The 13,064-nt window shown below is 38.4% G+C and overlaps 2 protein-coding genes across 3 annotated transcripts in view; one reads left to right on the forward strand and one right to left on the reverse strand.

The window, feature by feature from the left end:
- The first annotated feature begins 433 nt into the window (after positions 1-433).
- On the forward strand, positions 434-3,068 carry LOC137257360 (transmembrane protein 70 homolog, mitochondrial-like). The gene is made up of 2 exons (XM_067794687.1): positions 434-504; positions 2,342-3,068. Exon 2 carries the CDS (start codon positions 2,347-2,349, stop codon positions 3,013-3,015), a length of 669 nt encoding a protein of 222 aa, XP_067650788.1. The 5' UTR covers positions 434-504; positions 2,342-2,346; the 3' UTR covers positions 3,016-3,068.
- A 1,124-nt stretch (positions 3,069-4,192) lies between these two features.
- Positions 4,193-13,064, reverse strand: part of LOC137257359 (neural-cadherin-like) — a 47,652-nt gene continuing 38,780 nt past the window's right edge. The window contains exons 31-35 of one of the 2 annotated variants that reach the window (XM_067794684.1): positions 12,663-12,852; positions 9,582-9,823; positions 8,675-8,806; positions 8,421-8,531; positions 4,193-7,919 (exon numbers count right to left, since the gene is read on the reverse strand). In XM_067794684.1, the coding sequence (XP_067650785.1) occupies positions 7,651-7,919; positions 8,421-8,531; positions 8,675-8,806; positions 9,582-9,823; positions 12,663-12,852 (944 nt within the window). In that variant the 3' untranslated portion in view covers positions 4,193-7,650. Of the gene's footprint in view, positions 7,920-8,420; positions 8,532-8,674; positions 8,807-9,581; positions 9,824-10,780; positions 10,956-12,662; positions 12,853-13,064 lie in introns of those variants that run through there. The other variant, XM_067794685.1, reaches the window with a different exon arrangement.

Below are 13,064 nucleotides of genomic sequence, written 5' to 3' on the forward strand. Positions count from 1 at the left end.
AGATACGCGAATTGTCAAGAAAAACGAATTCTCAAGAAAAAGATTTAAATAAAGGAACACGTAAGTAAACATTAGCATTTACCGTTCTAAATTAATTGATATTCTTTTACTTTCGGGGAATAATTATGTTTATTTAGATGTGTATGGATTGATTCTCATGTTATCAGCAAACTGATACCGAAAGGGTGAACCCGTTTAGTGTCTTGCGAGCTTTGGTTGTCATTGCAACCACGACATACCAGCCACCTTACGATTACGACATACAAATTTTAAAAATTTTAGTTTAGTTTTGTCGATATATTGACATTGACATGACAGTGTCTGATAATTTCATGGATGTATGTGCATTCTCTGACCTATATCTCTAATTTAAAAGATTTACATTTTAAAAAGCGACAATCAGAAAGTAGCCTCAACAAAGCTTTCGTACCTCCTTTCATAGAGAGTAACTCCAAGCGAAATTTGCTGTGGCTTGACGACCTTCATGTAGACACCGAAATCAGGGTAAAATATGGACCGTTGTCCGGACATGTTTGACAGTTGATCGCTTATGATATAATCTCCAAAGACTGAGGATGAGTGAATGAGAAAAGTCAAACAATAATAGATGAAATATCCAAACACTGACTCTGTAATGCTACTAACTGGTGAAAGAAGCGAACGTAAAATAATTTCAGGAAAAAATATCATCTTTGCAGAGAAACATTTTGAAACATATCAGCTAGTTTAGTCTGATAGTACTGCAGGGATGTATGGGAAGTATTATTTGATCACACACATATTTACGTTAATGATATAATTTAGTAGGTTCAGTCTTCGTGTACATGCACTTAAAATTGTACTTTGTTGTCGCATGCTACTTCGTTGGTCAGCTTTTCAATCAGTGGAGTGGACAGACTGTTGTAGATTTGACATGGTTTCTTCTTTCACCCGAAACGTACAAGAACAATTGAAATAAACACAGAAATTAACAATTAGTTATCAGTTACAGCTTAATTAGTTAGTGAGGCACTTCTGGATTCACATATTATTTATGGTTACACAATATATGTAATCACATGTTGATTAGTAAATAACGAGCCAGTTAAGGGATAAGTGGTCATTTTTTAAATACATGTGCATCTTACCGTTATCTTAACTTGTAGCCCCTGAAGTGTGGTGAAGAACCCTTTTTAAAGGTGTCCATAGGCTCCTTTCACAAAGGAACCTTTACTAGGCTTAACCTCCCATTCTTTATCTTTGCACTGAGGTTACCTTAGTGACTTATGGTAACTCTAATACTTTGTGAAATGAGTTGTATGAAAGTGTCATTTATATACTTGATGTAGAGTGAATGATGATGACATGATTACAATACTAGCATTGATATTGATATCTGGTACAAAGTACTGTTCCTGACTGCTGACTTGATCCATGAAGGCAAACATCTGTTTGTAATAATCAGGAAAACATTGTGTGTGTAATTAACATCTGTTTGTTACATAACAAACATCTCAAATTTTAGGATGAAAAACATCTCAAAATATTATTTAAGAAACAACCTCCAGGGATCAAAATTATTAGTGCCATTGTACCGATGACACATCTAAGTTTGAAATGGCAGCGTTAAATTCTTACCTGTGTGCTCTTATGGCACACTTGATTTGTTGGCGAAAGTGCATTAAAGTGTGTTTTAACCATTATTATCTTTCATGATTTAAAATGAAATAATGATTAATGATAAAGTGTACAGGTCAGACAGGTCAGACAGACAGCTACTCATCAATGTCTTTTGAAAGTTTTGAGGTCAGTAAATAAACAAAAACACCTTAGCATTGTTTTGTAACTCATGATTTGTAAGAGGATGTTATTACCACTTTTACATTCACTTCAAGTCATGTAATGTTTTGTAGTTCAGTTTAACAGACCATGAAGTTATGGCAAACCTGAAACTGAAATAGCACACTTAAATTATCATGACAGTGCCCATGAGGCACACTCGAAGAAAACCTAATTGTGATCCATGACCTCAAAGTATCAACTGAGAAAGCATTTCAGGAAAATGGAATAATGTATGGCCATTTTGACTTTTTGGTTTGGCATTGGGTCGCCATTTTGTCCTGATCCTTTCACTATATGCAGAACAGAGCAGATCATCTAAAAATGATCTTAGATGTTATTACATGTTTTAAAGATCTATGGCATGTCTAATTGATGTGAAAATAATGTTTCAAATTCAACCCAAATGTAAAATGGCATTTTCTGATCAAGGACAAGATTTCTTAATTGCTGCAATTTTAATCATGATTCTATCTTCTTTTGTAGAATGTAATCTGATATTCCACTTGCATTTGCTTTTCAGGAATCATGAAATTGCTTGGTCAGATAATCCAACAGGTCAGGAGTCATTACAGCATGACCTTGACCTGTGGAAGAACAAAGTTACATTTGGGACACTGGACAACCCCAATCTCTGTTTCACGAACATTCGCCTCTGAAACAAAACAGGATGTCCTCACTGAGATGCCCCTGAAGGACCCTGTGAAAGGGGAGCTCATCTATGGAGGACCTCTGTGGAAAATGGTTAAAGGAATCAAAGCCTTCTCAATGTCCACAAGTGCTATTGGGCTGGGGCTACAGCCATACATTCTGATAAATGCAGGCGAGGCTGCCATGTTCAGTAAAGTGATGATAGGGGGAACAATAAGCTTCTTCATCTTTGTCACCCCGCTTCTAATTCATTTCGTTACAAAGAAGTATGTTACCTACTGCTACTTGAACAGAGACACTGGCAACTTCACCGCAGCCACCTATAGCTTCTTCCTGAGGAGGAAGGAGCTTCAGTTTACAGCTGAAGATGTTGTAGTGCCAGATATACCTGGCATGTTTACCACAGTACTGGTCAAAGGGAAGCCACTCTTCTTAGATGCGCGAATGTTTTACAACAAAGAGGCCTATATTCACTTTATGGGCTATGACAAGCCTATAGATTGGACAATGCCAGACTACAGCAAGAAGTCAAAAAAGGAGACATGATTGTGAGGTTTCAAGTGTGTGTATGAGAATGTAGATAAAAGTAAAATTTTCAATGTAATTTGTTTTTTTTCAAAGAAAAGTATGTTCTTGAATACAATTCCTGAATGTAATTCATCATACAGGTGGCAACACTGAACTGAAAGGTGCAGATGGGCTGCATATGAGAAAGGTACAAGCTTGAGAAAGGTGCAAGCTTGTGCCAAAGGTCTGGGTTCCTTTCTGCAGATGGGTACAAGGATTTTGCCTGTGATGGTGTCCTCCATTGATGTAATTAACAGTGTTATAGTAAATCTGAGGGCATATTTTACTGACTACTTTCCAGTTCAGATACTGTGAGAAGAAACTTCAAGCTACAAAAATATATTTTGGTTCTCAATGGACCATCAGGAATATTTGTTTCAAGACATTGATCAGTAACCCTAGGCTAATTGTTTGATAAGCATTCTGTAAGTTGGCGAGTCAAAAGTGAAGCATATAACTTCATGGATGACAATTTCTTGTTTATTGTATAGAGCGATGTTTCCGTTGATGTAAGAATCTACTTCAAAATGTTGCAGAGTGAATGATTGATACAAGCGAGGTGGTTTTACAGCGCTTTCAGGTTTTTGGCATAACTTGACCTAAATACTTGTGATAATGTGTGTTAGAATTGGTCTTTAGTACTTTTGTGCTTGTCATAAGAGACAATTAACAGGAAGGGTGGTCAGGCTTGCTGACTTGATTCACTTGTCATCGGTTGCCAGTTGTGCTCATTGATCATGTTGTTGATCCCTCGATTGTCTAGGCATGGGGAAGTTACTGTTAAATTCTGAAATTTGATAGCCCAAGAGACACAGATGTGGGTACTTGAAGTAAATATTGTTGCCCTGGATTTATATGAATCTCAAGATCAATTCATTTGCATTTAAATCTGCTGATAATTGCCATCCTTGTTGTCAAGAATTGATTATTTAAAAATAGACCACCACCAAATTGCTGGAATATTGCTGAGTGGGGGGTAAAACAATACTCTATCACTCCTTTGACTGAAATTTGGACTGGCATCTTTATGATCTATCAATGGCAAATGAAAAATGTCTTTGGTCTTTCTTTGGTTGACTATCATCTGATTAGGTCTTCAGACCGTTGTTTGGTTTACTCTCACTTTTTGTTAAATAGAGAAAACAAACAAATGATGTATTAATTGATCCTCATTTTTATTCAAAATTGAAAAAAAATGATGACTTAATGAAATGTATGATCATGAATCACCTGTGTGAGGCCAAATGATCATGCTTTCACAACCAACAATTGTTATGTGTCACGATGTTTTATCATACAAAATAGTCATTTAAGAATATTAAATATTGATATTGGGGACTAAACACTGACCCCTTTCAAACCATGGTCAGACAGGTCCAGGAATAATTATGAAAAGTGATTTATTCATTAATGATGCTTTAGACACTAAAGATGTGTCCTTTGGGCATGGCTGACCATCACAAGGACTGCTATCCATGGTTTGAGATGGGTCATGCATGGTCTGGGCTAGCATGACCAGGGTGTTAGTCTGGCCATTGTTGGCACCTTTCTGCAGCACCGTCAGCTGATATGTTTCACGTCGTCACAGCAACTGCCACTTAATTCAGATCGGCAGCTGATACAGCGAGATGGTGCCAAGATACTGTCACACAAGTTTTTCACAAAGAATTTCAACCAAATTTCAAAGACTAACACAGGTCAACTGAAAGATAATCTTGCTTGATTGTATTTACATGTCTTTACAATCTACTCTTCTAAACTTTCCAACTTAAGTTCAAAAGAATGAATTTTTTCAAGAATAACTACACTAGGAAATATCCATTTAAAAAATATATTTTCATGGAAAGTTTGTGATTATTTAGGAGGTAACCCTGCTTCGTAAAGGATGGAAGTGACGTCCTGGCAACTGTCTCGCTGACCTTTGTCGCATTAGATTAACCGTGCCAATATCACAGAGACATATCATGATGTAGGTCATGACACTTATTTGCTTGTCATCACTACCAATAGAAGCCTGTAGGTATGTACATTATAATTACACATCTCCGACAGTTACCGTATCATCTACAATGAGGTGCAATGAAGGTTAATCTGCTTTTATAATCACAGAAATAACAAACAACTACATATGGAGAGACAAGGGTGCTGATGATTCGCAACACTGTCAAGGAAACTGAATGGTTTTTAACAGTTATCATGGCAACAGAATGCAACCTCATGTGTAAGGATCCATGTGAAATCTGTTCACTGTAAGCATTTTGTCACAATGTTGTCATGAAAAACCACTCCGAAAACTTGTCAGTAGCCATGAAAACCACCACCGCATGTCTTGACAGATTTCTACAATAATATGACTGTTGGTTTGATCAGAAATGGACACAATCATTCAAATGAAGTGAAATCAACAGTACTCAAATCCTTTCACTCAGATTAATGTCACACATAATTAAGATGAGGTGAAATTATGTTATTTGAATAAATATGAATGAACATGTCAAATCATAGTCTTATGGAAGAAGCAAATGTAGACAGACTTGTTCCCAATGACAGGAGGATCTTCCCCAACTATGTGGACAGTTTCAGAACATCACAAGGACCATCGTCATGGTAACTAGTGCCTACATGGCCTATGAAGTCATTTCGCATCCTGTCCTGTTCTCTTGAAACAGTTGAATATGAGCATGATTCTGAAGCATTTAACTGATGTACTTGTGTAAAATGTTCACTGCGACAAAGCTAAATGTAACTTGATTGGCTGACAGGTGAAGAGGGACACTTGATGTTGCGCTCATAATGAAAACAACATTTTCACACCACCTACAATTTCACTTCAACAAATATCAGTATAACTGCTTCAACATTCAACATATTTTTTTGTCAGATTGTACATAGTAATTCTACATCCACAAGGTAGACAGATTTACAAATTGTACCAACAGAGGGATAGAACCAGAGCCAAGGTGAATCCAGCGAACACTTGACCACTGGCCAAAATCCCTGTCCCTTACAACACAACAGCATCACTGAACAACATCGCCCTCTTCCAAGCCTGCCTTAATGGCCTTGGTCCTCTGCTTTGGTAAATGATAGCCCAGCCTATGTATGTGGATAAAGCCTCTCTGGGCTGAGCTGTCTACACTTGCTTCTCTTGGATGAAAAATGAGGATAACTATATACAAAAGTCAAGTATGATGCTAGTTCAATGTTCCCCAGAGGGGAGTTTCTGTACACCACAGGTAGTAGATACAATAATTAATGGAATCCTCTAGGCTATGCATCCTAAACTGTTTTCTTTGTACACAACAAGAGAAGGTTACACATATAAAACATGAATCACAAATCACTAGGGGTTTGTATAGTAGGGAATGTTTGTAGTGTTCTAGAAAAATACATTTTATGAACATAAATGGAAATGATGAGAACCAATTTCTGTAGGTTTTGAAAATGAATTTGAACATTTTGGAAGATTGTCAAAATTGAGCTGAAATGAATGACCAAAGCAAAAGCTGGGATGAGAAAGTCCTGTGCTACTTACACTAAACGCAAGCTGATTCCTGATCAGTCAGGGAAGGTGGTAATAACTGCTGACTTCCGATTGGTCAGGAAAGCAGGTTATACCTGCTGACTTCTGATTGGTCAGGGAAACAGTTAAACCAGTGTTTTCTGATATTCTAAAAAATGAATTATAATAACGTCTCACCTGAATAAGTGGTGTACTTTCCAGAAAAAAAAGAAACATTTCCAAAAACCTGGTTTCAGAAATCAGCTTGTGCTATAAAGTATATTATGTACATAGAAGACAATAATGCACATGGCAACTGTATATGTTATCCCAGTTTAGATCAAATTGAGCATAACCTGCAAACACTACCCACTATACACCTTCCGCCTTTTTTATTTAAGTTGTTTCAAGTATTCTAAAATCTAGACTGAGACAAAAAAAAGTTACTGGACAAACACTCTGCAACAGGAAGTGACAGCGTCAATGGTGGTTCACACCATTACCAGCTAGGCTGGATGTCGAAGATATATATATTACACCACAAATACAAAAATATAAAGCATTTTTCCAGGACAGATTCCCTCAGAAAGCAACAATAGAGACTACGGACAATACCTGATGTGTTATTGGTAAAAAGCTGGTATCAAAAGCTAAAATGATGATCTCATATGCTTCAAAATTTGTATTGGACTGTGGATTATATTCACAGCTGAAACGAGTGTTGTCCTGCACCTGTGTCACAAACTGGTTATATGTTTTTAAAAGCAAAACATTCAATAGGAACAGCATTCAATAGCTAAAGGCTTGCAAAATTAATAGGCATGGCATATGATGATATTCAGCGATGTAAGGCCACCTAAGTCTTGGAAGAGTGTGCCCAGATTTTGTTGCAATTTTAAAATCCATTCGTCATGTCACTTCATGAGTCACTGTAATCAAACGGCGAAGTCTTCCCCAGATGGAATGAATGCACTGTTCGTCAATAGTATTGTTCCTTTATAAGCAACCTGGGTGAACAGTCTCCACCAAAAGTCATTAATTAGATGTGATTCTATGTTACCAGCATAGGGTACTTTGCCCTGAGGGTATTCTCGAGCATCATCACACGTATTTTATACATCCTCCTCTCCAGGCTCCATGCCTGCTCCATACATGTCTGCCAACTTGGCAAACTTGGGACCCCAGTCATTGAGGTAATCATAGTCTTGTTCACTGATACTTGAGGACGTGTTGAGTGAGCTGAGGGATCCAGCGTCACTTCCTTCACCCTCGTACACAAACTCTCGCACTGCATCGTGGGGCGGTGCATTATCATCATCATCTGCATCTACTAATCTGTCATCGATGAAGTTGCCAACATCTGGAGACTCCCCAGGAGCATCTGAAACATATTCCACAGTTTCTTTATAGTCTGTACATTTGTCACAGTCGAAGAGGATACTTCAATACAAGAGCTGGCTATTTGGCTAAATCATATCCAGACTTTTCAATAAAGGTTTGAGCCAATTAATCAAGAGGTCTATAGCATGAGCACAGCTTCAGTTGTAAGCACATGATGGAACACACAATTAGCTAGGTGATACACTGATCCATCTTAGTAAACTCAGAAGATAAGCATATGGAACTAGGGATCTCTTAAGTAATAGAATACCCATCCAAGCAATACTGTGGCAACAGATGTTATTACTTGTGAAACCCCAGTATCCCCTAATGACAGTTCATTGTGCCAGATAATCACGGCGTAAACATTGCATGTGCCCTGCTAAAAAAAAGTTCAAAAATAAAGAAAAGAGAACAACAACACTTTCATGCTTTGTCTATTCAGTACCACCACCAAACTGCAACAGTATTTTGACAAAAACAGCAAGGGCAGACAACTCACTTCTCCTGGGCATTTCCCTCCGTGGCATGGTGTCCAGTGGGGGCTTGTGGAGGGATTCTGCATCTGGCTTACGGAGTCGGTGGATGTCATAAGCATCATGGTCCTCCTCTCCTGAAAGTAACACCCAAGGTCATAAATACAGAACAAACAGGCCTTGCTACTACTCTAAGACAGATCACCACACAAAGATGAGAAATCTGGTTTGAGTGGAGAGCACTCCAATATGTGAACTTAAGTGCTGTAAGCCCTCATACCTGCTCCCTCTTCATCGTAGTTGATGACATTTTCACGGATATCATCTTCAGGATCCACCTCAAGAATGTACTTGTCATCTGGGCTTGGGCGCCGTCCACACTTCACCAGTAGAATGATTGCAACTGCCAGCACTGAAACCATTGTACCACAATGACAGACTTTACAGGAACTGAGAAGCTTGATTAATATCATTATGGAAAACAAGTTTGTTATTACAAGTGTTTCAGGGCATATTGTGGTCCCTTCATCTGGTGAATGATTAATGGCAAATACACTCCTACATTATGGGGAACTTAATACAGATAGGCCATGTTATTCCTTCATGAAACAAAAAATGTGAATGAGTGCGCACATGCACGAGTATGGTTTTACACTGCTTTTAGCAATATTCCACCAATACTACAGAAAGGGGACACCAGAAAGAGGCTTCACAACTGTGCCCATATGGGGAATCAAACATATGTTTTCGGTGTGGTGAGTGAACACTTAACTACCAGAATGCCCACCTCTAGGTGAGACGAGACACAAATCCCTGCAGTGGGCAATGACACAGCTGCTCAAAGGTGGTCTGTAAATTGAGCCAGGGCATGTTTATGCCGCTTTTAGCAATATTCCAGTCATATCACAGTTGGGGACACCAAGAATGGGCTTCACACTTTGTACCCATCTTGTGAATTGAACCCAGGTCTATCGAACGAAAAGCTACCCCACAACCCCTATAAGGGTAGGGCAAACATGTGGCAGGCTTAAGATATGTTGATACACAGTCAGCTGTCACACATTTTGCCCATCTCAATTTGTTGGTAAACAAGGGTATCTGTTCTGTGAAACTGAACTAATTTCTAATTACAGACAATAAGGATTCCATCAGGATATTTTGCCAAATTTCAAATGAGCAGTACTCACCAAGCAGGACAAAGATGGAAACTATGATGGCGACAATGGCGCCAGTAGTGATTCCTGCAAGGAGTCCTGCAGGTTGCCTCTGCTCGCAGAACTCCCCAGTCCAGTTCACGGGACACTTGCACACATAGTTCTTCTCCTCGGTCAAGTTCTCCTCACAAGTAGCGTCAGCGAAACATCGGTGATCAGCACAGTAGTTGATGCGTTGGCAGTTGCCATTTATCTCCTCAAAGTGTTCAGGGCACCTGTGGAAACAAAATGCAGCTGATTTACTTGGATGTACATGTTCGTGTAACTGACTTGCACTGTGTGATGTTACTTAGCTCCATACATGCACTGCTACAGCAACACCTGCAACAACTACAACTGTTACAGTCTCATGGCACGAGATATAAGGTTATACCATAAGCTAAGATACAATAGTATGATACATAGTACCGTGTACAGCTGGCTTTAAAGAGACCCCAAATGTAACACTGCCACTTTGTAAACACATATATCCTGTCTATGAATGAACCATGTCACATATACCTCACAATCCCTACATTTGCAAAATTTGTCTCTTCTGTTGTATTTTTTTTAATGACGTTTGGTAACAGAGAACTCTAGCACAAGGTGCAACTTTGAGTGTCAACATGATGCAGGACAAGTTAGAGTATTAATACCCCTAGATGCTGAAAATAGTTTAGACACAGGAGTGTATTTCCTGCAGTTCAGTGACCAGTTAACTATGTTTCAGTTTACCAAGGTTAATTTTGTTGAGTATGAACATAGTTTTTCAATAGCCTCTGATACGTTTCTCTTCAAGCTCTGGCTAATGCATGAATAAACAAAGGGAATTGATTTCAGCTTTACCGGTCGGGTACCATGTGCAACTGATCAGGAACATCCTACAGTAAGAAGAAGCAATTTCATTATAGGTTACATGTTTTACACTTCACAGTATATTTCAATCTAACCATATGGTAATGAATTTATTTATGCTAACAATGGAAATGAAACCATGATTTGAGGGAAAATATATATCCAAAACGTATTATTTAGATAAAATATCATTTACTTTTCCTGGCTCACACTAATTGTTAATAGTTGTATACAAGTTGTATCAGATAGTGTGAGATGATACTACTCATGCTTACTTCTGGCCCTCCATCGTCGGAGACGGACTTTTTGCGCCTAGGCAGCAGGCTTGGCAATCGGAATGACGCGAACTTAAAACTTTATTTGCAGAGAACATAGATCATGAACAAGGAATTCAGATACAATTGGTGTTCACATACAAAAATAAGTATTCCGCGAGATAATGCGAAGTTTTACAACTAAACAACGTCAATGGTCGCTTGCTAGCAGACGAAGGGCTGACATCACTAGTGCAACCTGAAAGTGATACAGCTGGATAAAAAATGTGGGATCTTTGACCCCATGGATAAAGCGACTCCTCTTTCGAACTTGTTTAAACTTAGAGACAAACAACTTCCCTTATACATAGCAATATGCAGTACTACAGAGCTACTTTGTTATCTCCTCCAAATAAAATGGCCATTTTGAAATCTGTTTGTAAGGTAAGACATACTAGTGTCCGTTTGAAACGTGGGATGTTTTGAGAACTTTTATAGATGGGACATTTTGTATTATTTAATTCATAATTCAGTCCAGTTCCAGATTTGAACCTTTGATCCACATGGACTTACAAGCATCATAAGTGGGCCGTAAAGGATTCTACAAGAAGAGTGAGTGATGTTCACGACACTTTCAGCAATATTCCAGCGAAATCACTGCGGGAACACCAGAAATGGGTTTCACACACTGTACTCATGTGGGTAATCGAACCCGAGTCTTCTACGTGATGACCAAACGCTTTTACTACTAGGCTACCCAACTGTCAATTCTCAACTACAACAATCTTGCATCACTCGTACCAATAGTACACTGGCTTACATGTGCATTAGTGCTTGTATAATTCTGGTAACCAAGGTAACTACACTTGTTAATACGTCTCTACTCCTTGACTGAATAAGGCAACAAGATTGTGATTAGACAGATAGAAACTTTAACATGAGTCATCAGAAGATGACATATCCCTTGGCCCCTACTTATTTGAAAGGACAAATCATCTGAAGGTTACTTATGTTTTTTATGAAATCTTAAAAATTATAAATGCCATATGTCTGTAAACAGCAAATGGCACCACTTCAAGATCTATCTCATCAATCTGCCAAACACTGATGAAAGATACCAAATCGTTTTTGAGTTGTGATCTGGAAACGAAGCCCATCCCTCCATTTTGAGACAAAGTCCAAACTGAGAAAATAATAAATCACAAAAGCCTGTAAATAGCAAAAGCCACCACTTCAGGTTCTGATTGATATATCTAGCAAGTTTTGCAGAAAAATATTGGATGCTTTATGAGTTATGTTCTGGAAATGAACCTACTCCATCATTTGACTAAGATCAAAACGTTCCATGAAAACAAAAAAAAAACAAAACAGACAAACAAAAAAATAAAAATTGATGAAAATCTATAAATAGCAAATGGCACAACCCTAGGTTGAGATTACTGTATCTATCAATTTTGGTTTAAAAATATTGAACAGTGTTTGAGTTATGCTCCGGAAACAAAATGATTATAAACGGACGGAAGGACAGATGAGGTGTTGACTATATCCCCCTGCATTACATGCCAGGGGACGAAAAGCCTACAATGGTTTACATCTTTGTTGTAATATAATGGCCAGTCATTAGTTTCTAATTATTTTTTTTTATCAGGCTTCATTTTACAGCATAAAAATGAGTTGAGTGTTTTAGCAATATTCCAACAAAGACAATGTCTGACACTGGAAATGGGTATCAGAAACTGTTAATTGAAGTCAGGTCTGTAGTGGGACAAGTGAACACTTCAACCACTAGGCTACCACACCAAGTTATAAAGAAACACGTTTGAATGCTCATCATCAAGCTTTGTTTACACTGAGGTGTTTTGCATGAAAGTCTGATGTCAGTGGCATAATAAACTGTGCTTCACCAACTTGATTTTATTTTTTTTACAAAATACAGAAACTATCTCCAAATAACAATTCTGCCTACCTGCACTCATAGAGTCCCCAGAGGGGGTAACAGACTCTGTCTGGAGGGCAGGTGTGGCCGACACAGTCGTTTCGTACGCAGCCATCCCTCACATGGCTGACCTTTTGAATTTCAGCAGCCTTGCTGAGTGCCTGTTCGGACATTTCCATAGGGAACCACTCATTGTTGAGGCGGATATCTTGCAGGCAAGCTAGAACAAAGGCCATATGGATCACAATTTGCGCCAAATGTTTTTGTCTTAATTCTGGTAATACACGACTTCTAGCTTTTCATTTTTCTCATAGTGGTGACACCAGAAATTGGCTTCACACATTGTACTCATGTGGGGAATCGTACCAGGTCTTTACATGACGAGTGAATGCTTAAATCACAAGGTTACCCCACCATCCTGAAAACTGCTTG

Source organism: Haliotis asinina, chromosome 12 (assembly GCF_037392515.1).
Source record: "Haliotis asinina isolate JCU_RB_2024 chromosome 12, JCU_Hal_asi_v2, whole genome shotgun sequence".
NCBI classification, from domain to species: Eukaryota; Metazoa; Mollusca; class Gastropoda; order Lepetellida; family Haliotidae; genus Haliotis; species Haliotis asinina.